At 36.5% G+C, this 21,705-nt stretch overlaps 3 protein-coding genes across 6 annotated transcripts; all 3 read left to right on the plus strand.

Annotated features, from left to right (window-relative positions):
* The first annotated feature begins 762 nt into the window (after positions 1 to 762).
* LOC111788210 (omega-amidase, chloroplastic) lies at positions 763 to 4,597 on the plus strand. 2 transcript variants are annotated; one of them, XM_023668481.1, is made up of 11 exons: positions 763 to 1,081; positions 1,169 to 1,285; positions 1,384 to 1,608; positions 2,141 to 2,234; positions 2,427 to 2,501; positions 2,897 to 2,975; positions 3,440 to 3,455; positions 3,807 to 3,887; positions 4,075 to 4,157; positions 4,248 to 4,329; positions 4,424 to 4,597. In XM_023668481.1, the coding sequence occupies exons 1-10, from the start codon at positions 803 to 805 to the stop codon at positions 4,324 to 4,326; spliced, it is 1,128 nt and encodes a 375-aa protein (XP_023524249.1). In that variant the 5' UTR covers positions 763 to 802; the 3' UTR covers positions 4,327 to 4,329; positions 4,424 to 4,597. The 2 variants fall into 2 exon arrangements, with proteins under 2 accessions (XP_023524249.1, XP_023524248.1); XM_023668480.1 differs by having other exon boundaries at positions 4,248 to 4,597.
* A 4,820-nt stretch (positions 4,598 to 9,417) lies between these two features.
* Positions 9,418 to 15,152, plus strand: LOC111788187 (protein BIG GRAIN 1-like A). Of its 2 annotated transcripts, none has more exons than XM_023668445.1 (3): positions 9,418 to 10,718; positions 14,445 to 14,449; positions 14,541 to 15,152. In XM_023668445.1, the coding sequence occupies exon 1, from the start codon at positions 9,423 to 9,425 to the stop codon at positions 10,710 to 10,712; it is 1,290 nt and encodes a 429-aa protein (XP_023524213.1). In that variant the 5' UTR covers positions 9,418 to 9,422; the 3' UTR covers positions 10,713 to 10,718; positions 14,445 to 14,449; positions 14,541 to 15,152. The 2 variants fall into 2 exon arrangements, with proteins under 2 accessions (XP_023524213.1, XP_023524214.1); XM_023668446.1 differs by lacking the exon at positions 14,445 to 14,449 and adding an exon at positions 11,167 to 11,171 and having other exon boundaries at positions 9,418 to 10,717; positions 14,540 to 15,152.
* Positions 15,153 to 17,228: 2,076 nt separating this feature from the next.
* On the plus strand, positions 17,229 to 21,327 carry LOC111788115 (mechanosensitive ion channel protein 10-like). Of its 2 annotated transcripts, none has more exons than XM_023668318.1 (6): positions 17,229 to 17,544; positions 17,673 to 19,033; positions 19,112 to 19,232; positions 20,228 to 20,521; positions 20,600 to 20,802; positions 20,880 to 21,327. In XM_023668318.1, the coding sequence occupies exons 2-6, from the start codon at positions 17,718 to 17,720 to the stop codon at positions 21,124 to 21,126; spliced, it is 2,181 nt and encodes a 726-aa protein (XP_023524086.1). In that variant the 5' UTR covers positions 17,229 to 17,544; positions 17,673 to 17,717; the 3' UTR covers positions 21,127 to 21,327. The 2 variants fall into 2 exon arrangements, with proteins under 2 accessions (XP_023524086.1, XP_023524087.1); XM_023668319.1 differs by having other exon boundaries at positions 17,701 to 19,033.
* The last annotated feature ends 378 nt before the right edge of the window (positions 21,328 to 21,705 follow it).

Raw genomic sequence — 21,705 nt, forward strand, 5'->3', positions numbered from 1 at the left:
AAACTGAGAATATTGTCGTCGGTGAAAAGCGGGGAGTTTTGATGGAAATTCCATAGCGGGAACTCGCTGTCCCCTGAATCCGCCATTGGAGGAGGATGATTGTGAGTGAAGGGGTGTAATCGTTAAAGCGCGGGAAGGTAGTTTATTACCGTTGGTCGCCGGCGGTCGGTTGGGTTTTGAAAGGCTGCGAGGTGATGATTTGGTCAGGTCGGTTTCAGAATAAGTCTGTGCTCCCACCAAGAAATAGCCACGGTCCTTTAGTAAATTACAGATATACCCTTTAGACTTACGTAAATCTATAATTAATACGTTAATCTCTCAAAAAACTGTAAAATCATGTCATCATAATACATAATATTCATAAAATTAATTAATTAATAAATTATAAAATAATATTATTTAAATTGATAACATTTTCTTTATAATTAATTTTTGCTTGGATCTTTCATAACAAAAATGGCATTTTAAATATAATTTAATATTTTTACTTTAATTTAAAAGTTAATATATAAACATTAATGTATTCAATGTGGCAACTATGTAATTAAAATTATTCTGTAATCGTACCTTTTTTTTTTCTTTTTTGACATGATATCAAATTCGTAATTTACGCTTTTTAACTTTAATAAAATAATAAAATAAAACAATTAATGAAATTAAAAGGGGGAAAATGTAAACGACGTCGTTGGCAACGAACTTTGAACGACGTCGTTAGTACAATTACGATTTACAAATTACAGTCCACTCCGATTGAAAGAAACTGCTGATATAGATAGCTGGAAAACATTCTCAAGAGACTGAAATGAAATCTGCCATTTCTTCGTTGATTAGCTCCAGAAATTTCAATCTTCACCGATCTTCCCTCTCCTTCTCCATCTTCCGGCGGCCATCTCTTCTTCTACCATCTCAATTTCCGGTCATATCTACTGACGATAAGGCCACCGGCGCCAATTTTACCAGTCTGCGCCGTAAGTGTCGTTTCCATTCCACCAAGTCCTCGCCGATTATGGCCTCATCCTTCAATCCCGAACAAGCTAGGTCTCCACCTGCAGTTCCGTTGCCGATCCCTCCGGTCACCAAGGTTAGTTGTTGGACCTTACTTATCTCAGCATGTTTTTGTTTCGTTGAGTAATGTGAGCGTCGGTTTTTCTGACCTGTTTCGATGTAGTTTAAAATCGGCCTATGTCAATTGACGGTGACGCCTGATAAGCAAAGGAATATTGAACATGCTCGTAAGGCCATTGAGGAGGCTGTGGGAAAAGGCGCCCAGCTTGTTGTCTTGCCGGTGAGCTTGTAGATTTTGAAATTGTTGTTTGTTTGGTGTATTTTAAGTTTTCCCGGTGGTATTTCGCGGTTTTAGGGCTTTTGTTCTGCTTGTGACAGGAAATTTGGAATGGTCCTTATTCAAATGATAGCTTCCCAGTTTATGCGGAGGATATTGAAGCCGGTGGTGATGCCTCTCCTTCAACAGCCATGTTATCTGAAGTTTCTCGTCGTCTAAAGGTCACTATAGTTGGTGGCTCGATTGCAGAGCGCTCAGGGGATAAATTGTATAATGCTTGTTGTATTTTTGGTACTGATGGAAAGCTGAAAGCCAAACACAGGAAGGTATGTAATCATATTAATATATGGTTTATGAATCTTGTGACGGAACATTAGCATCCAAGAGGCATTAAAAATATTTCCTAATTTTCTTATGGGGATGATGAAGCGGAGCCTTGATGGATATCTTAGGTTATTTAGTGTGACATTCCAATATGTTTCCTCGTCGTCGTTTCACTTATTTGATGTTCACATGCCTTCGGTTTGATATCTTGATACCCTTAACACTGATTCATCTTTTCCTTTTTCTAACTAGATAATTCTGAAAGGATTAAAGAATCGAATTATTGTAGTTGGCTTTCCAGTGGCAAATTTATGAACCGTGCCAATGCACGTAGAATCTCCATTTTTAGCGTGTTCCTCAGTTTGTCTTCTGAAACATTTTTCTGTTTGTGTTTTTATTTCATTGTTAGGAGACGGACTTAAATTGGCAATGACATCTTAGTGTAGTTTAGGTTTATCTAATTAGTTTAGGGGATAGTTTATTTTTGTTGGTAATTCGTCCTTCGCAAGTTTATAGTGCCCCTTTCAACTGCAGATACATCTTTTTGATATTGATATCCCTGGAAAGATCACTTTTATTGAGTCCAAGACTCTTACAGCAGGTCAAACCCCTACTGTTGTGGACACAGGTTGGTTTGTAGTTCCTTTACTTTTCAGGGAGGTTCTTGTTACTAGCACTTCTCTTCTTTTTTTGTTTTATATTTTTTTTGGAGGAAATAGTTCTTGTTACTAGCACTTGACTATGATAAGCTTAACTATATTTTCGTTTCTTATTTTTGGTGATTAACTATATTGTCGTTTCTTACTTCTGGTTAATGCAGAAGTTGGACGTATTGGTATCGGAATCTGTTATGACATTCGTTTTCAGGAACTAGCCATGATATATGCTGCAAGAGGTTTGTCCTTTTATTACTATAATTTTAAAAAAGAACTCAGTATCAATGAATTTTTTTTTTCCTTCTAATTGTGAAGATTGGCTTCATTAGCACTCTAGATTATTACATTAACCAAATAATCATTTATAGTATGTCAATAGTAGCAACTCTCGCTCTCTCTCTCTCGATATTATTCCGTGTGAGATGATTAATCCTATAGAGTACAAGATGTATTCTACCAAAGTATTCCTCAAATTTCCGTTTGTAGTATTAGCAGATATTGATTAAGAGGATTTAACTTTTTCAGTATCTATTCTTTAACTCCTTAGACAGAGCTCATAGATTGTTGTGTTGGCCATACAAAATCATTCCTTTTATTAAAGTTTGTCTTACGATGACTGTCTTGCTAACATCAGGTGCTCACTTGATTTGCTATCCTGGGGCATTTAACATGACTACTGGACCATTGCACTGGGAGCTATTGCAGCGTGCAAGGTCTGAACTTCTTTATTAATTTCTACCTTTATGGTTTGTTGCTGATGTTTGTTGACATGTCTTGATGTTGTGCACATGTTAAATAGTAAAAGATGGTTTTGATCTCCAAAATGTGTGAGTACAGAGCATGTTGGGACCTGAGATAATGGATTTCTATTGATAAGGTTCATATTTTATCAAGCAAAGCCTTTTTGTAAGTGTCCCTTCCCTCCTGTAAGCGGCCAGGCTCCTAGAAAGCCATTGTTGCCTGTATGAAAAAGGGGAAGAAGAAAATTTTAACTTTCATTACATTGTGACGGTTATTTGACCATTCAATAATCTGATTCTTTTGGTCTATTCTCATTTTAGATAAAATTGTTTTAGGGTTACTTAGTTTTGAAGATCATAAAATTGTGTATTCTATTGTTGCTTATTGAAATACTTGGTTGTTTTCACTGACATTTGTGTTTTGATGTTTTATGCAGGGCTGCAGATAATCAGGTATTTTACGAGTCTCCAGCTTTTATTCTTGTCTGTTTTATGCACAAACAAAGCAATAATAAAGAAAAAAATTATATCAATATGATATGATTGGTTGTGTAACTAAATTTTGTTTGACAATAATAATACATAGTTTATAAAGCACCTCTTTCAGAAATAATTGTCTACCGTAAGATTTGTGTCGCAGTCTTGCTGTACTTTTTTTTATTAATAAATGGTTGTTTATAACATCTCTAAAACCGAAGAATGTATAAATGGTTTACAAAAACATATGGAAGAATCTTTCTTTCACGTCTGCAAACAGAATGATCTTACACAACATTTTTTTTAATTGATGCTTCTGTTGTTCAGTTGTATGTGGCAACATGTTCACCTGCTCGAGACGTCGGAGCTGGTTATGTAGCTTGGGGCCACTCTACCCTTGTTGGACCGGTAAGTCAATGCTAAAGTTCAGCTTTGTTATTCTCTTGTATCATGCAACTGAAGCCATTATGTATTCGAGGTTCGAATGGTTCTTTCGGAACTTCTCAACTCTATTCATGGACGAAATGGGCCTTTTATTTTAGCTTTTATCATGGATTCTTTTCACAAATTCATTATAGCATAATGCATGTTGCAGTTTGGTGAAGTGTTAGCTACAACAGAACATGATGAAGCAATAATCATAGCGGAGATTGATTATTCACTTATTGAGCTTAGAAGGTGACCACTCTTGCAGTCCTTTTTAAAAAGTGTTCTTCAATCATTATTCAACTCTCCCTCTCTCATTGATAGTATGCACAAACTATTCAGGACTAACCTACCATTGCTAAAGCAAAAGCGTGGAGATCTTTACCAGTTGGTGGATGTTGAGAGGCTGAAATCCGAATGAAAGGTGCAAGGACTGCTTTGAACGCTCTTGTGCTTTAAGTTTTATCCAATTAGAATAAATTAACTTGCCGCTACTGCACCCTTTGCGCTTCTTCCAGACTACAACAGTTGTGGCTTTTTGCTGCGGCTTGGTGCAAACGAGTAGCTCCCAGTTAAAAGTTACATCGTGATAATTTGCAATGTTCCAATCTCTGTATGTTTTACTGACTCTTTTAAGCTTCAGCAGTTGGCATAACTTTGCTTTAATGAAGGTTTTTCTAGGGCCACGATTACCTTCTGTTCTTAATTAAGCAAATTGGGATTAGAAAACAAAAGATCTGTTTAATCCAGACAGAGAGATTCAGCCTCATCAACCGGCCCAAAACCCAAAGGCTTGTCCAAGCCTAGCCCATATTCAATCTAAGTCTGGCCCAAAGCCGAATTTTGATCCAGCCCAACCCATTTCTAAGTACCATTTTGAAAAATGGTCTGGCTCGTTTGAGCCATATTTCGATCAACCTAGCTCAATAGATTTATCATTGGGTCAACTTAAAAAATATATTTTTATAAATTAGATATCACGGTTTTTAGATAATATAGGTGTTAAAAGTAATCATTTTTCTTTTATAAATAAAACTTTATAGTATTTAGTTATTTTATTAAGTAATAGTAATTGTGAGATTCCACGTCGGTTGGAAAATAGGGGAACGAAACATTTTTGTAAGAACCTCTCCCTACTAGACGATGTGAAGCCTAAAAGGAAAAGCCCAAATAAGACAATATCTGTTAGACTAGCAGTGGGCCTTTGAGGAGAAGCCCAAATAAGAAAATATCAACTAGCGGTGGGCTTGGGCGGGTGGGCTTGGGCTTGGGCTGTTAGAGTAATACAAAATAGAAATTTAATAAATGATTAATATTCAATTGGTTAGTCAATAGAACAACCCAAGTCATATTTAAATTTGGATTAAGTTGGATTAAGTAACTAATGGACTATGGGTTGGTGGTTGGTTCGATTCATGTGCAAAAAAATGTGTTCTGGGACCTTCATTCTTTTAAGACCAAGGCAGGGCAGGGCAGGGCAGGGCAGCCCAATAATGAGGGTGAAGAGGAGTCTGGCATGGGCACTGTCATTGGCGAAGGCCTTCATGATCAGAGACAGAAAGAAAAAGAAGACATGAGATGAGTCCATAGTCTTTATTTGTTCTGCCTTTTTTTGGGAATAGAGCCTTTCTTTGGACGCTGTCGTCTCCGATCCAACCTCCTTTTGTTGGGATCTCCACCATCGCCCGATGCCCACCCCTTTTAACCCAAACTATCGCACCCATTTCTTCTTCTTTTTCTTTTTCTTTTTCTTTTTCTTTTTCTTTTCCAAATCCAAGCTCCCATCCCAATCCGTACTTTAGTATACATGTATTTGATCCGGATTTGTCACTTTCTCAGAGAAAAAAAAGAGAAAAGGATCAGGCTGTAGAGCTATTACTAAGCAGCTTGTTTAATCATTTGGGGGAGGTGGGGGAACCCTTGATTCTAGAGTGAATAGAGCGAGTAAATGTAATCACATGCTACCCAAAACTCCTCCATGGTCCCAAATATAAATTTAGCTCTCATTATCGTTCTTGAGTCTTGTAGTAGGGATGCCCTTTTAACTTTATCTCTGGGATTTTTATGATTTAGCCTTGAAGACAGTCCCTTTGGTTGAATTGAATGCAACAACAAAAGGAGAAACTTGTCTAAACTAAAGTGAGATTGAATCTAACCAATGAGTCATGGATACAGCTTATGCAGGTGACGCTCCATTGCTTTATTGAGCAAAAAAGACTTTGCAATCCTGGGGGCTAAGGCTGGCCACTAAAGCATATGGAAACCCAAAGGTAATGCGCATCATGCCCCTTGGAATTTAGTATTTGCCTGCTTGCTTTCTTAACCTTTATTCTTTCTGTTCTGGTGCCTCTCTTTCGCCCTTTTAACTTAGCGTAAAAAACATCCTTTGATTTTACCATTGTTGGGAGAAAGGAGAGTCCTACGTTGGCTAATTTAGGAGAAGATCATGAATTTATAAGTAACGAAAAACCAAGCAAAATTATTAGAGTTTTACTGCAAAATCCCACATCAGTTGGAGAGGGGAGCGAAACATTCTTTATAAGGGTGTGGAAACCTATCCTAGTAGACAAGTTTTAAAACCTTAAAGGGAAACTCCAAAGAGGACAATATTCGCTAGTGGTGAACTTGGGCTTATGCTTGAAGAGAACAATATCCTATCATTTTGGAGGTTCGTGGTTCGTTTCTAACAAGTTGCATTTGGACTAATCTCATAGGGACAACTCTTTGATTCTAGAGTAAAGTTTGATACAACTGTCGTGTCCTTTTATAACCCGTTAATATATTATATGTAACCGAGGACAACAAATTTAACCCAATTTTATAAGGTCTAGTCAAAAGGCTAACAACAAATATCTAGGAAGATCCAGAAATGATGGCTTTGAAACCTTTAAAGGTATGAAAATAAAGACATTCCATTCTATTTTCAATAGTAATAAAGACATTTAAGGGAGTCTTTGAGGTGAGGGGTTGGGAAGGTGAGTGGCTCCAGCTCCACAAATAACTTATCTTTAATTCTCTTTTTTAATATAAAATTTCATTATTATTAGTAGTTAGTAATTTAAATTCAAATATTTATTAACAAAATGATTTTACTTCAGGGTTAATAATTATGCACCTGAAATGAGATGAACTAGAAACTAAAGAACTAAAAAGGGTCTCACCTTACCATTCAATTTGGAGCAAGGGACCTGGTGTGTCTCTGCAAGACCATATATTATTTGGTCTGTATTAAGCAATACTTGGAACCCCTGCACAGGCAAAGGACAAAATGCCATTAATTACATATGTCCGGAGTCCTCTCATGGTCCATTTCTCTCTGACCCTAACACAGTATAGGATAATTGTTGTGAGATATACACTAGTTGTAGATGCGGAGTAGAATGAAACATTTCTTATAAGGTTGTGACCTCTCCTTGACGAACGCGTTTTAAAACTTTAAGGAAAAACTTAAAGAGGACAATATATACTAGCGGTGAGCTTAGGCTGTTATAAATGATATCAAAGCTAGGCGGTGTGCCAGTTAGGATGATGGGCTTGCAAGGTGGTGGATTATGAGATCCCACATCGGTTTAAGAGGGGAACGAAAATCTTGAAGGGAAGTATGGATTGTGAGATACTATATCGGTTGGAGAGGGAATGAAAGCCTTGAGAGAAAGCTAAGAAGAAAAAGTCCAAAAATGAAAATATATGCTAGCGGTGAGCTTAGGCTATTACAAATGATATCAGAGCCTGGAAGTCTAGAAGAGAAATCTAGAAAAGTCAAAAGTGGACAATATCTACTAGCTATCTGATAGCGGTGGGCTCACAAAGCATAAGCCACGTTGCCATTGACCCCACCCTTTTAACTTGCAGCAGCTAAAAAATGGGCATGAGAAGAAACCCTGTATGGAAGGGCAGACCAGTTGATGGTGCTGGCTTTCTTTCTTTGTTGTTTGTCTTAAGATGATTCAACATTTTGGTAACCAGATATGCAAATCATGTGCTTTTGGGTAGGATTATGGGGACACATATCGTTTCTTATTTGATAACACCCTCAATTGGCTTCCTTTTCGGCTTGGGTTGTTCATCATTGATGCTTACTTTCTTCATTGCAATAAGGGCTTACATTACAATTACTTTGCTTCCTGCTTTACCTCTTTTGGACCATTGACATGGGATGGGATTCTTTAGTTGTGTGTGTGCATTCATACTTGTGCCTTCTTTAGTAACAGTTTTCCTTAATTTCTTTAAGCAATGCAGGGTAAAAAATTTGAAAAGAGTCGAGGAATCTTGCTTTGTTTCATTTTGTCAATGATCGAGTTTGGTTTAGAAGGGTTCGTTGGCCGATTTCAATACGGTGCTTTGAAACAAGGTTCAATGGTGAGCGTTCAAGCAACATTGAAGCACACACTAACTAGGCGCAAGCTTAGCCATACAACCAACCCATGTCTACAAACTCACTACAGCATTACTCGCCAACGACAAGGTACGAATGGTTAGAACAAGGCAATGCATGCCAATCGTTTTCGATAAAAAACAAAAAGAGTTAGTTGATTGCATCATCACTCATAAGGTTTATAGCGTAGAGGGTCGAGCACTACAACCATGCAAGTTGAAGCATAATTCACAACTCGTCCATAATTGTCTATCAAACATCTATCCCTAGTAGGTAGCTTTAAGTTTTAGATGTTTTTTTTTTTTTTTTTTATATATTATTTTCTTTAATGTGAATGGAGGATTAAAAAAAAAACTGCTACACGTATTTATTGAATAATAAAATAATTGAATTCAGTTATTTATTAAATATTAATAATTAAGCCGAAAAAAAAAAGTAGAGCTAATGATTGGAGTTGGAAATTTCAATTTTAGCCCCCGACCTTAAATAAAATAAAAAAGAAAAGGAATAATAAAATTCATCCGTTATTACCGAACAACGGGTAACAAATTCGAAATTGTAGGGAGAAGGAAAGGAATAAAGCGTTATACTAAATTTCAAAAAAGAAGGGGCAAAATGGAGAAATTTATAAAAATAATTATTAAAAAAAAAAAAAAAAAAAAAAAAAANCTCTTTCCTCTTCCTTCTTCCAGTTCCACCTTCTGCCTTCGAAGCGTGCCTTCCTTCCTTCTCATTAGCCACTTTCTCTCTCTAGAAATCCTTAACAAAGGAAAGCCTTGTTCATCAATTGCTTCTTAATCTCTTACTTTTTTTTTTTTTTTGTTTGCCTTTGATTCAGTAGAAAACCAGAGATTGAGAGAGAGAAGACGAAAAGTAATCTTGTTCCATTTAGGTGTAATTAGTTTTCTTTTCCAACAGTTTCTGTCACCTTCCATGGCAGCTTTTGGACCTCCAGAAGGAGACAAGAAAGAGTTGGAACACGGCTCGGCACCCTACTTCTTGTGTGCTCTGTGACGGAGCATTCCGCCACTGTCGTTTTGTTTCCTTCCTTCCTTTCATCATCGATCGTTTCGTTTCTCATTCTTGACGTGATGGTTCCTTTGTAGACATCGACTAATGTTCTTCCGGTCTTNTGGATAATCATGAGCGGGCAGGAAGTTAGGGCGAGAGGTGAGAGGTTAAGGGATGGAGGAGGTAATGGACAGTCTTTCTCTTCGAGTTTGCTTGATGAAATCTACCGTTCGATTGACGATGGAGGCGATAAGAGAAGTGGAGAATTGAAGTTTTACAGACATAAGGTGTTGAAGAAACAAGGTAAAACAATCGGTGACGAAGAGATCGCGAGTCTTCATCGAGCATTGCTGATCGAGAGATGGATCGAGAAGAAGGTTGCTGAAAAGGTGAGCGCTCAAAGGAGACGATCTCTGACGGAAGCTGAGATAAAATTTCAGTTGTACCAGCATGATCGGGAAGAAGATGTTCTCTTCTTCAGTTCCACTTCCAGTTCTTCCGATTCGAGTTTCGGCGGATTTTCATCTTCGGATACTGAATCAATGCATGGCTCGAAGTCCTTGACGCCGTCTTGTTTTGCGAAGTTCAGGCCGAAACCGGTTCGGACCAGTGTCTCGGCTCTACCGCCAGAGAAGACGGAGGCAAAGCAAAGACAGAGTAGAGAAAAGCCACAGTCGAAACAGAGCAATCAATTCGTCGAAAACAAAGAATCGCGAGATTTGGACGAGAACGCCATGATTAAGTCGAAATCTAGGGCATTGAAGATATACAATAACTTAAAGAAGGTGAAGCAGCCGATTTCACCAGGAGGACGCCTCTCAAGTTTTCTCAATTCAATCTTCACCGCTGGAACTCCGAAGAAACAAGCACACTCCGTAACATCAACCGGAGCCTCTGAAGATCCTAACTCAGAGAGGAAATCAAAATCCGGTCAAACTTCGACTTGCTCTTCCGCTACATCGTTTTCAAGATCATGTTTAAGCAAAAATTCGCCATGCTCAAGTGAAAAATTGCGCAACGTCGACAGGAGAACGGTTCGATTCTATCCGGTGAGTACAATCGTAGACGAACATTGTAAACCTTGCGGACACAAATCCTTGTACGATGAAGGGCCTAAGTTCCAAGTCAAGGATAAGCCGCAAACAGCAGAAGCAACAGCAGCAGCCAGAAACATTTTGACAGATTATCAACAAATCAGGAATAAGAAGGATTTCCTCATTAGAAAATTTCACCATCCGGACAATCATCTCTACCAAGAAGAAGAAGAAGAAGAAGAAGACGACACAGCAAGTTGTTCGAGTTCAGATCTGTTCGAGCTAGATCACCTGACGGTAATGAGCGGAGATCGGTACCGCGAAGAGCTTCCGGTGTACGAAAGAACCACTGGTGTGGATACCAATCGAGCCATCCGCCATCGCTAATCAGGTTCTTACTTATTAATTCCATTTTCTATCAGTATCATTCCTGAGCCATAAATCTGTTACACTGATTGTGTTTGTGCTGCAATTTTTTTTACAAAAAAAAAAAAAAAAAAAACAAAAAAAAAAAAAAAANAATTAAATTAAGTGTGGAAAGGGTAATTTTGATCGTATCCACTTTTGAGGGTTTTGGGAAATGGATTGGAAAACATGGAAAGAAAAGGAAAGACAGAGGAAAGCGTGGGAACGTTAAAATTTTCTGAAAAAGAATTATGTGGGGATCACACTTTTACTCTTTGATTTTGAACCGAAGAGAACAAAAGAAAAAGAAAAAGGAAAAGAAAAAGAAAAAGGAAAAGATTCTAAGATTGGACGACGAGAACCAAAATGAAGATTTTCATTTTTTTTTTTTTTTTTTCTTTTCGTGTTCTAATTTTGTCTTGAATGTCTAATATGTTGGCATCTCTTCCTACTTCCTTCCCCATCTCCATCAAACATCATCTCTTTCTTTTCCTTTTTTCTCCGAATCACGAATCTCTGTAATAGTATGATATTGAACACTTTGAGCATAACTTTTCATGGCTTTGCTTTGGATTCTCCAAAAAGCTTCATCCAATTGAAATAGTATTTCTTGATTATAAACTCATAATCCTTCCCTAAACTAGCTGAGGAAGGACTTCCATCCAAACGTATATTATCTTTTTTAAAACATGTTTTGTTATTCTCTCCAACCAAATGGGATCTCACATTTTATCTCCCAACAACAACATCTATATAGAAAAGGTTGAATTATTCTATGGATTAATGCTTTTTTTTTTTTTTTTTTTTTTTGGAAAAAAGAAGTGTAGTCCAGGGTAGGGGGCGGTGGATTCCAAGCTTATTCAAGTCATGCATCTACCTAATTACTAATTTCACAAACGTGTAGGATAATATTTTTTTTTTTTTTAAATTAAATTTTCAATGATTGGTTTGCATTTCTTGAATTATATAATTACAGAAACCACCACTCCCCATCCATTCTTAATTTATATAATTCATTCCTTAACTTACCCTAATTTAAATAATATAACAATTTCAACCACTTTTTGATTAAATTTTCCCTTCTCTATTTTACCTTAAAGGATTGTGTTTTCTTTATTTAAAAATTGTTAAATTTATGAGTCTATAATGCTGTATTCAATTACGAATTTTATTATAAAGAATTTTAGATCCAGAAAATGGGGGAAACATTTTAATATTAAATGATTATGGAGACGAAGTTTTGTATGAAACAAATCTAGAATCATAAATAAATAATCAGATTCCTTCAGACCATGATTGATTTTCCACCCCTTTTCACGTTATTATTTTATCAACCAATTCGGCCCCACCATTTATATTTAATTACAACTTATTTTCAACCTCTCCTCATTCATTTTTGTTTTAAATTAGTGATTATACTTAGTAATATTCAAATTGTGAAATTACGAACCTACCCATCAATTCAGTTACATTCTCGTTCTAGCTTATACTTTAAAACTTTAGATTTAGTATAATTAGAACTAAATATAATTTCAACACGTTGGTATTAGTTAATCATTGTATCAATTTTAATTCTAAACTTTTATAAATGAGCCCGGCTATTTTCACTTGATTTCTATTTAAAAAACTAATTCAAAATTATCGAAATAATTGGGCTAAAATGTTCGAGAAAAAATATCATTTAATCTTTAGATATATTTTTTAAAAATAAAAATGATGTTAAATTTTTTTTTAATTATATCCAGCTAGAAATTAAAAGTTTTAATTTATTTTTTTTATTATTAATTTTTTTTTTTAATTATAATTCCGTGTGTTCTATTGGTTAAAAGAATAAACTCCCAAAATCTATTAAAGAAAAAGAAAAGCAAAAGGAGGGATTTTGAAAGGGGTTTAAGAGAGGTGGGGAAAAGACTCGAGAGAGAATGGTCCATAGCCAAATTTTGGCTTTTGCCTTGCGGGTTAGGAACAAGAATCTAAGATCTGCGATCCCGAGACGAGTTTCTGTTTGATTTGATCCTCACTACCTTTCCCTTTTCTTCAACAATGTGGAGTGATGAGATTAATCACATGGTAAGCAATCTTCTTATCGCAATCTTCATTTACTTAAAGCTCCATTTCTTTCCTGTCCTTTTCATCTCCGAAGTGATTCTGACCCCTGGAAATGGCGGGATTTATACCTGCTTTTGAAAGCAATGACCTTAAGGTGTTCGATGAAATGCCCCATCCAAGTATTTAGCGACAATCAAGTTAATTTTAGGAAACTAACATTTAGTGTTTGATAAAATGTCGTATCCACTTGTTTAGTGCTGTTTAAGTTTTTTAGAAGTGAATGTTTGAGTGTTTGATAAAATGCCATATCAAGGCGTTAACTTCATGGACATCATTGGCATCGTCTGCTTTTACCTCTTTGTGCAGGCTAGTGTTAGAAATGGACTTCATGAAATCTTCCTTCTTTTGTTGTGATATGAAATTGATGGCTGAGATCCCATGTCGGTTGGGAGGAGCATGAATCATTGTTTATAAGGATATGGAAATCTCTCTCGAATAGACTCATTTTAAAAATCTTGAGGGTAAGCTCGAAAGTGAAATTCTAGAGAGGATAATATCTGCTAACGATGGCCTCGAAAGAGAAAGCTCAAAAAGGACAATATGTACTAGCGGTGGGCTCGGGCTGTTACAATTATCTCGAAGAATTCTGGCCAATATGTTATCTCCAATCATTAAAAGGCAAAAATTACAGCTCAATATAAGGGACTTGAAGGTGTTCTAGGTTTCTCTGAACCCCAGAATGAACAATTTGAGGAAGGAAAACAGCCAGCGGAATAAACCAAACCCATGGGTGTCTCAGAATTCATAGGAGGTGAATTTCCAACTCACTAGAGCTCCTCTATCTAGATGTGCTCCAAGCTTGTGCGACTCCATAGTAATGGTGTAACGGTCCAAGCCCACCGCTAGTAGATATTGTTCTCTTTGGACTTTCCATCAAGATTTTTAAAACGCTTCCGCTAGAGACAGGTTTTCACACTCTTATTAAAAATGATGTTTTGAAATTTCATAGATGTGATCAAACATCTTGAGCTTCAGAAATTTCATAGATATTGTCCTCTTGTTGGCTTATTCTTTGCACATTTCATGGTCTATGTCCTCTGAGTCAATAACAAGGCTTAGTTAATTGAAAACAAGTTGGAACTCAGGTGTCCTTTAGAGTGCTTTGTAAGATGTTGATTTAAAGTAGTAAATATTGAGGATTGTTGTGAGGGAGTCACACGTTGACTAATTTAGGAGATCATCATGGATTTATAAGGAATACATCTTCATTGGAATGAGGCATTTTGGGAAAGTCCAAACCAAAACCACGAGAGCTTATGCTCAAAATGTACAATATCATACTATTGTGGAGAGTCGTGGTTACTAACAATAAATGCTCACGTCGGTGAGGAAAGGGTATTGAATGACAAATCATTTTGATATTGATATTGTTCTAAGTTGTAAAAGTGCTTTTGAAGCACTTCTTTAATCGATTACTTGGGTTGGAAATATTCTACCGATGCTTTCTCACAAAGCTCTTGCAGGTGTTTCTTTCTTCTTGTTTTTTTTTTTCCCTTCAAAGCACTTTGTATTCAACATGAAAGCTATGAAAGGAAAGTCTTTTGGGGTCATAGAAAAAGCACTGGTAGCCATGAGGATTGACCTTGATCCCATTTTGGATTCTTAGGCAGCCCAATACTCTGATAAAGGGCTGGGAATGATTAGCCCAATGACCCACTTTTTATTTTCTCTGTTTTTTTTTTTTTTTTTTTGCTGAATANGAATGGGGGTGGGAGCTTCTGAAGCAGGAAAAGAATTCAACGTATCTTTTGGAAGAGGATGGAGAGAGCACATGATTCTGTCACGTAGCCCAGGACCATGGATTCTTGCACCAAATTACTGGGAACGGAGATAACGTGGGTGGTGATGCATGCCAAATTGCAGTCAAAGTGCCAGTTCCAGCCCCCCAACACCTTCCCTAAGCCATCCGCTTGTAGACCTCCAGCATCGAGCAGGTCAAGCTCCGGTGCATCAATCCCATTGAAAAAGGAGTCCCACATCGGTTAATTAAGGAGTTAATCATATAAGGAATAAATCTCCATTGGTGTGAGACCTTTTGGGTAAGCCAAAACAAAGCCATGAGAGCTTATGCTCAAGGTGGACAATATCATACCATTGTGGAGATATGTGATTTCTAACAGAGCCAAGACTACAAGTATAGAGTATCTTACTTTGCCCGGGAGCTCTGTTAACAACCGGTTCATGCTGTAATTGATGGGAGTATGGGTAAAGCTATGTATAGTAAATCGAACTCTATATATATATACCTTTAAGTAGTGCTTTGATCTCTGTTATTGTACTTACTGAACTTCTAGGCAATATTCCTTCTAGCATTTTCTCTCTCTTATTTTTCGTATTCATCTAGATTGAGTGTGTGTTGTTCTGCGATCTTAACAGAAAGAGACAACAATCCCCGTTATTGAAAGCAGTTGAAATATGCAGTTTCATGAACAGAAGGTTAGAGCAACAAAGGCCAGTTTTGTTTATTATATGACATTGGTGGATTATATACTTACATGTATTCTGGTATGTAATCAAGCAGGAACATATGGAGGTGTATTCATGCCAGCCTTCTTATACTCACTTGAATAAAGCGATATAAATATCGTTGGAGTCAAACTTTCAACGGTAAATCTCTGTACAAATTTTTATTTTGTAACGCCTAATCTTATAGTTTACGTACATATTTAGATTTTAATATTACAAGTATTTTTAAAATATAGCAATAGAAAAAAAGAAATGGAGACATTAATTAGCATGGTACAATTACTTGGAATTTGTCCCTTTCTAGGTATGCAATAATGAAGAAGTAAATGAAGAAGCTCAACTCAATTTCATTTCACGCACCTGAATTATTTATATATACGACGTATGTTTTCTATTTTCTCTTATTATTCTTTATATATATACAAAGTAGTTTGAAAAATCAATGACATTTTAAACACAACATTAACTGCCTTATCCTAAACTACCCATAACAGTATTTCTTTAATTTTTTTTTAAATATATATTTTGTTCAATGATATTATTAAAAAAATTTAAAATTTAGATATATTTTTTTTAGACGAGATTATTATTATCATTATTATTTGTTATATGTATTTTTAGTTTTTCATGTTATTAATAATGTAATTATATGTGACAAAGGAGTGGAATCTTCCTAAACAATTTATATTATATTATATTATATTCTAGAAGATAGTAATATTATATATTCGAAATATTAGAAAAATAAGTAAAGAATATTATGATATTAATATTATACTCGAAATATTAGACTAAGATTTTAGCTTTATTAAGTTTCAAACTGATGTGATATTAATATTACCCTTAAAACTTTTTAAAAATTCGAAAAAAGATGTTAGAATATCGAGAAAGTCAAATTACTATGAAGTTTATTATTTTATTATTATTATTATTATTATTATTATTATTATTATTATTATTATTATTATTATTATTATTATTTTAAGGAAATGGACAAAATTGAGTTAAACTTAAAACGAGGGTGCTTGCCACGTGAAATTTGACATAGATCAGTGGAAATTAGAACAAATAAATAAATAAATAAATATATAAAAAGAACACGAGGAGTTCATTAAAAATAAATAAATAAATAATAAATAACAAAATAAGAGTTTTAAGTCAACAATTGATTAAAATAATAATAAACCTACTTAATAACTGTTTCACGTAGCCCTCATTCCTTTTGTACAAAAACAAAATTCTGGGCCATTCCAACATGTTCCCTATTTTATTCCATTTCTCCAAAATTGACACTTTTTTAAAAATAATATTTTTTTTTAGATTTTATAGAATATAATAAAATATTTACGTGACTTTTCTCTTTCGTTCGTCTTCTCGATGTTAAGATATCTAAGACAGAGGTAATCGAAAATATGACATATACAACATTCGTTGCATTTATAGTAAACTATCAAATTTATTGTGTAGCCCGCAAAGTGAATAAAAATAGTGAGGAAAGTATTAAAGAGGTAACGAAATTTAATGAACTCTTAATCTGTCAGAAAGGCATATACGATAAATCTCATGGAAATTACGTTTTTCATAAAGGAATAAATCTATGCCTTACATATGAGAGAGTATTTGTATTAAAAGGACATAAAAGTAATTTCATTCTAATGTCCATTTTTTTTTTTTAAAGGATCATTTTCAGATGAAAATTTATGAATTTTAGCTGAAATTTCTATAATTTCACTAAAATTGATGGTGGGTCAACATTTGTTTTTTTTTTTTTTTTTTTTCCTTCAAATTTAATTATTTAGTTTTGAAAAGTAATAAGGGTAAAATCGTAACTTCAGACTAAAAGGTTAAAACAGTTCAAAAGGGAATAATCTATTCGAATGGATTCTTTCATCCAAGATTAAAATATAATCGTTGCGATAACCACAAATTTTATGCCCAATTCCTAAAGGTTCCTTTGAACCATTTTCACTTTTTGGCGATTATCTCTGTGGGTTGTGATGCGAGTGCTACACAGTTCGGCGAAGGCGGAGCTAAGCTCCTGCGTGAATCTTTGACTTCACTCACTCTGTTCCCCATTTTCCATTTCATTCGGACCCTTCTGGTTTCTCATTCCGCCATTGTTTTTGCTTCCTCTCTTTGTTTTAGTTGATACGAAGTGGGTTTCTGTTTTTATTCATTTTAACTGCTTGTGGCCGCTGTTGCTCTGCATTCAAGAATTGATCTCCGCCTCTGTTTTCCGGTAAGTTGTCCTCTAATAGTGTAGTTGTAGGTTTCTTTCTGTGGGTCTTTTTCGATGGAATCTTAGATGAAGTTTTCATTCTTAATCTCTGTGATTCTGATTGCGTACTTGGTTTGTTGTGTTCATAGCCCTTTTTCTTTCATTTCGTCTGTTTAGAGTTATGCTTGGATTTGATGGATGTGAACGGGAATAAACCTTTGAAACCTATTCGAAGAAGCTCATCGCAGAAGGAAAGTGAAAATGGAAGCCAAGTAGTTGTTGAAATTAGCAGAGATGAAAATGGGTACTCTGTTCCGAAGCAAAACAGAGTCGATTCACAGACCAAAGAGCCGACGGATTCGAGTATTGGCTATGGCTACGACTCGCATCTCACTCCGACGGCGAATAAACCCCCGAAAATCCCCGGTTCAGTTGGAACCCTCACGCCTAGAAAATCCCTCAAAAGATCAATCCTATCGAAACCCAAATCCAGATTCGGGGAACAATCAAGCTTCATTGATTCAGATACGTTTGAGGAGAATCGTTTGTCGTTGAGAGATCAAATCAGTGCAAATTCATCGAGACGTTCTACTCTCAACACGCCGAAGGAACATCATGAGGAAGGAGATGACGATATTTTCAAGATAGAGAAGTTTAAGAAAGAGAAGCACAAGAAAGTGAAGGTAATAACATTGATTAAATGGGTTGGAGCTTTTTGCATCATTGGTTGCTTGGTAGCTAGCTTGACTATTAAACGTTTGAAGAAATACTTCCTTTGGGGTATAGAGATTTGGAAATGGTGTTTGCTTGCTACTGTGATTTTGTGTGGAATGATATTTACTCATCGGGTTATGAACGTGATTGTGTTCTTGATTGAGAGGAACTTTTTGCTTCAGAAAAAAGTGTTCTATTTTGTTCATGGGTTGAAGAAGAGTGTCCAAGTGACCCTTTGGTTGACATTGGTTCTTGTTACATGGGTGTCTTTGTTTGATCGGAGTAGCCATAGGGTCTTGAGATCAAAGATCAGTGGGAAGATTTTGGATGCCATTACATGGACCCTAATAACACTTCTGATAGGAGCATTTTTGTGGTTGATAAAGACACTGTTGTTGAAAATACTGGCCTCCAAGTTCCATATGAACCGATTTTTCGACAGAATTCAGGAATCCATTTTCCATCATCATGTTCTTCAAACCCTTTTGAACCCTTCACCAATTGGCATGCCTGAAAGTACTGTCGAGTCCAACAGTGGTCGATTGAGTTTCAAGGGTAAAAAATCCGACCATAAGAAGGTGATTGACTTGGGAAAGATTCATCAGCTGAAGCGAGAGAAGGTTTCGGCATGGACGATGAAGGTTTTGGTCGATGCAGTTGCAAGTTCGGAGATGTCGATCTCACAATTACTTGACGAAAGCTACCAAGTTGCTGACGGTGAGATCACCGATGAGACGGAGGTTGCTGGATATGCTGCCTTCAAGATCTTCAACAACATTGCTCTTCCTGGAAACGAGTGAGAAACTTTTGTTTTTGTTTGTGATGTTTTGTTGAGATTCATGTTGATATCTTTTTACACTTTCCCTTTTGTTAGTTTCATAGAGGAAGAGGATCTTCGGAGAGTTATGATCAAAGAAGAAGTTGATCTTGTTCTTCCACTCTTTGAGGTAGATGAGACAAGGAGGATTGACTGGAAATCTCTAACAAATTGGGTGGTGAGCTCTCGTATCTATTATTTTTCTTTCGTTTGCAGTGTCGTCGAGCCTCCCGAACACATTTAAAGTCGAGGTCGTTTAGGCTTATGTTAAACAACGACGACAATCGTTCTCATTTGGCCATTCCTAATAAGCAAACATTGTCTTAGAACATAGAAATGCACAACCCAAGCCCACCGCTAACAGATATGTCTTCTTTGGGCTTTCCCTTTCGGGCTTCCCCTCAAAGTTTTTAAAACGCGTCTACTAGGGGGAGGAATGTTTCGTTCCCTTCTCCAACCGATGTGGGATCTCACAATTCACCCTCTTAGGGGCCAACCCGGTGTCTGGCTCTCATACCATTTGTAATAATCCAAGCCCACCGCTAGCAGATATTTGTCCGTTTTGGCCCGTTATATATCGCCGTCAGTCTCTCGATTTTAAATCGTGTCTGTTAGGAAGAGCTTTCCTCACCCTTGTAAGTAAGGAATGTTTCATTCCCCTCTCCAACCAGTGTGGGATCTCACAATCCACCCCCTTAGAGGCCAGCCTGGTGTCTGGCTCTGATACCATTTGTAATAACTCAAGCCCACTGCTAGCAAATATTGCCGTTTTGGCCCATTACGTATCGTCGTCAGTCTCACGGTTTTAAAACGTGTTTGTTAGGGAGAGGTTTCCACACCCTTGTAATGCTTTGTTTCCCTCTCCAACCGATGTGGGATCTCACAATCCACCCCCTTAGGGGTCATCCCGATGTCAGGCTCTAATACCATTTGTAATAACCCAAGCCCACCGCTAGCAGATATTGTCTGTTTTGGCCTGTTACGTATTGCCGTCAGTCTCACGGTTTTAAAACGCATTTGTTAGGGAGAGTTTTCCGCACCCTTATAAAGAATGCTTCCCCCCTCTCCAACCGATGTGGGATCTCACAGTCTAATCGTTTGAATCATTTTTCAATAGCCGAAGCGTCTCGATAATATTCTATGGCATTCAGTAACTTCTCTTGTTTTATGCAGTTAAAGGTATATAAAGAGAGGAAAACACTAGCACATGCCTTGAAAGACACTAAAACAGCTGTGAAGCAATTGAACAATTTGGTAACAGTGCTTCTGATCATAGTAACAGCTATTATTTGGCTTCTGTTGATGGAAATTGCTACAACCAAAGTACTCGTCTTCCTCCTATCTCAACTTGCAGTGGCTGTCTTCATGTTTGGAAACACTTGCAAGACTATCTTTGAAGCTCTAGTCTTTGTGTTTGTTATGCATCCATTTGATGTCGGGGACCGTTGCGCTGTCGAGGGCGTCCCGGTAATCCTCGTTCATATGCTTTCGCTCATTAAAATCTCTCGTTTCCTCTTTTTGACTTCTTTTTGTGGCAATCTGCAGTTGATGGTTGAAGAAATGAATATCTTGACAACAGTCTTCTTGAAACTCAACAATGAGAAAGTGTATTATCCCAACTCAGTTTTGGCAACAAAGTCGATCACGAATTACTACAGAAGTCCAGACATGAGCGACACGGTAGAATTCTCGATCGGTTTCGCAACGCCATTGGAGAGGATCGGGCTCATGAAAGACAGAATAAGGAGGTGGGTGAAAATCGAACAAATAACGAAAACGCTTCCATTTTGGAATGCAATCCTTACCTTACTGATGGTTTCTGCAGATATTTGGAGAAGAATCCACAACACTGGCATCCAAATCATAGTGTGGTGGTGAAGGAGATCGAAGACGTGAACAAGATAAAGTTTGCTCTTTATTCGAACCACACGATGAATTTCCAGGATTGGACGGAGAAGAATCGTCGAAGAACCGAGCTGGTGATGGAGTTGAAGAGAATTTTCGAAGAACTGAAGATCAACTACAATCTTCTACCTCAAACAGTTCATCTCTTCCCAGCTGAGGGGCACTGATGAAGATCTTGCTTAAGCTTTTGGCAAACAAATGGTTAGCTGCTTCTTTTATGAACTAAATTAGTATCAGCTTAGGTTTAGTGAAGCTACTTGTAGGGCTGTTGTAGCGCAGGTACTCATTATCACTCACTTCAATGAACATTTCTCCTTTAACAATATGTAGAATTTGCCACATTTTAATGTTAAACATGTTCGTAACATTATTCTCGACGGTTTGAAGATCGAGGGATGAAAGTTGAGAATTCGTACTTTTAATCTCTCTTCGTAAGGAATCGAAGAAACTATTGAAATGAATTGCTCTCGATTTTCAAACAGGGAGAATATATTCTTTTTAAATATATATATAGATAATCTTTGAAATTTTTGTTAATCAAATTCTGTCAATATTTATTATTCTTCAAAACATCCCACCAACAAGACAAATTCTTTGGATACTTTATTTTAATTATAAAATCTCTAACATTTAAGCATTTAGTTTTGGTTAGGATCGATACCAGTTGTTACGCTCAACACCGCATATTCGATCAAGATTAACCAAAGAACAGGAGAGAGAAAATATAAAGAGGAATATTAGCTCAT

The sequence above is a fragment of the Cucurbita pepo genome, chromosome LG02 (assembly GCF_002806865.2).
Source record: "Cucurbita pepo subsp. pepo cultivar mu-cu-16 chromosome LG02, ASM280686v2, whole genome shotgun sequence".
In the NCBI taxonomy this organism is placed as follows: Eukaryota; Viridiplantae; Streptophyta; class Magnoliopsida; order Cucurbitales; family Cucurbitaceae; genus Cucurbita; species Cucurbita pepo.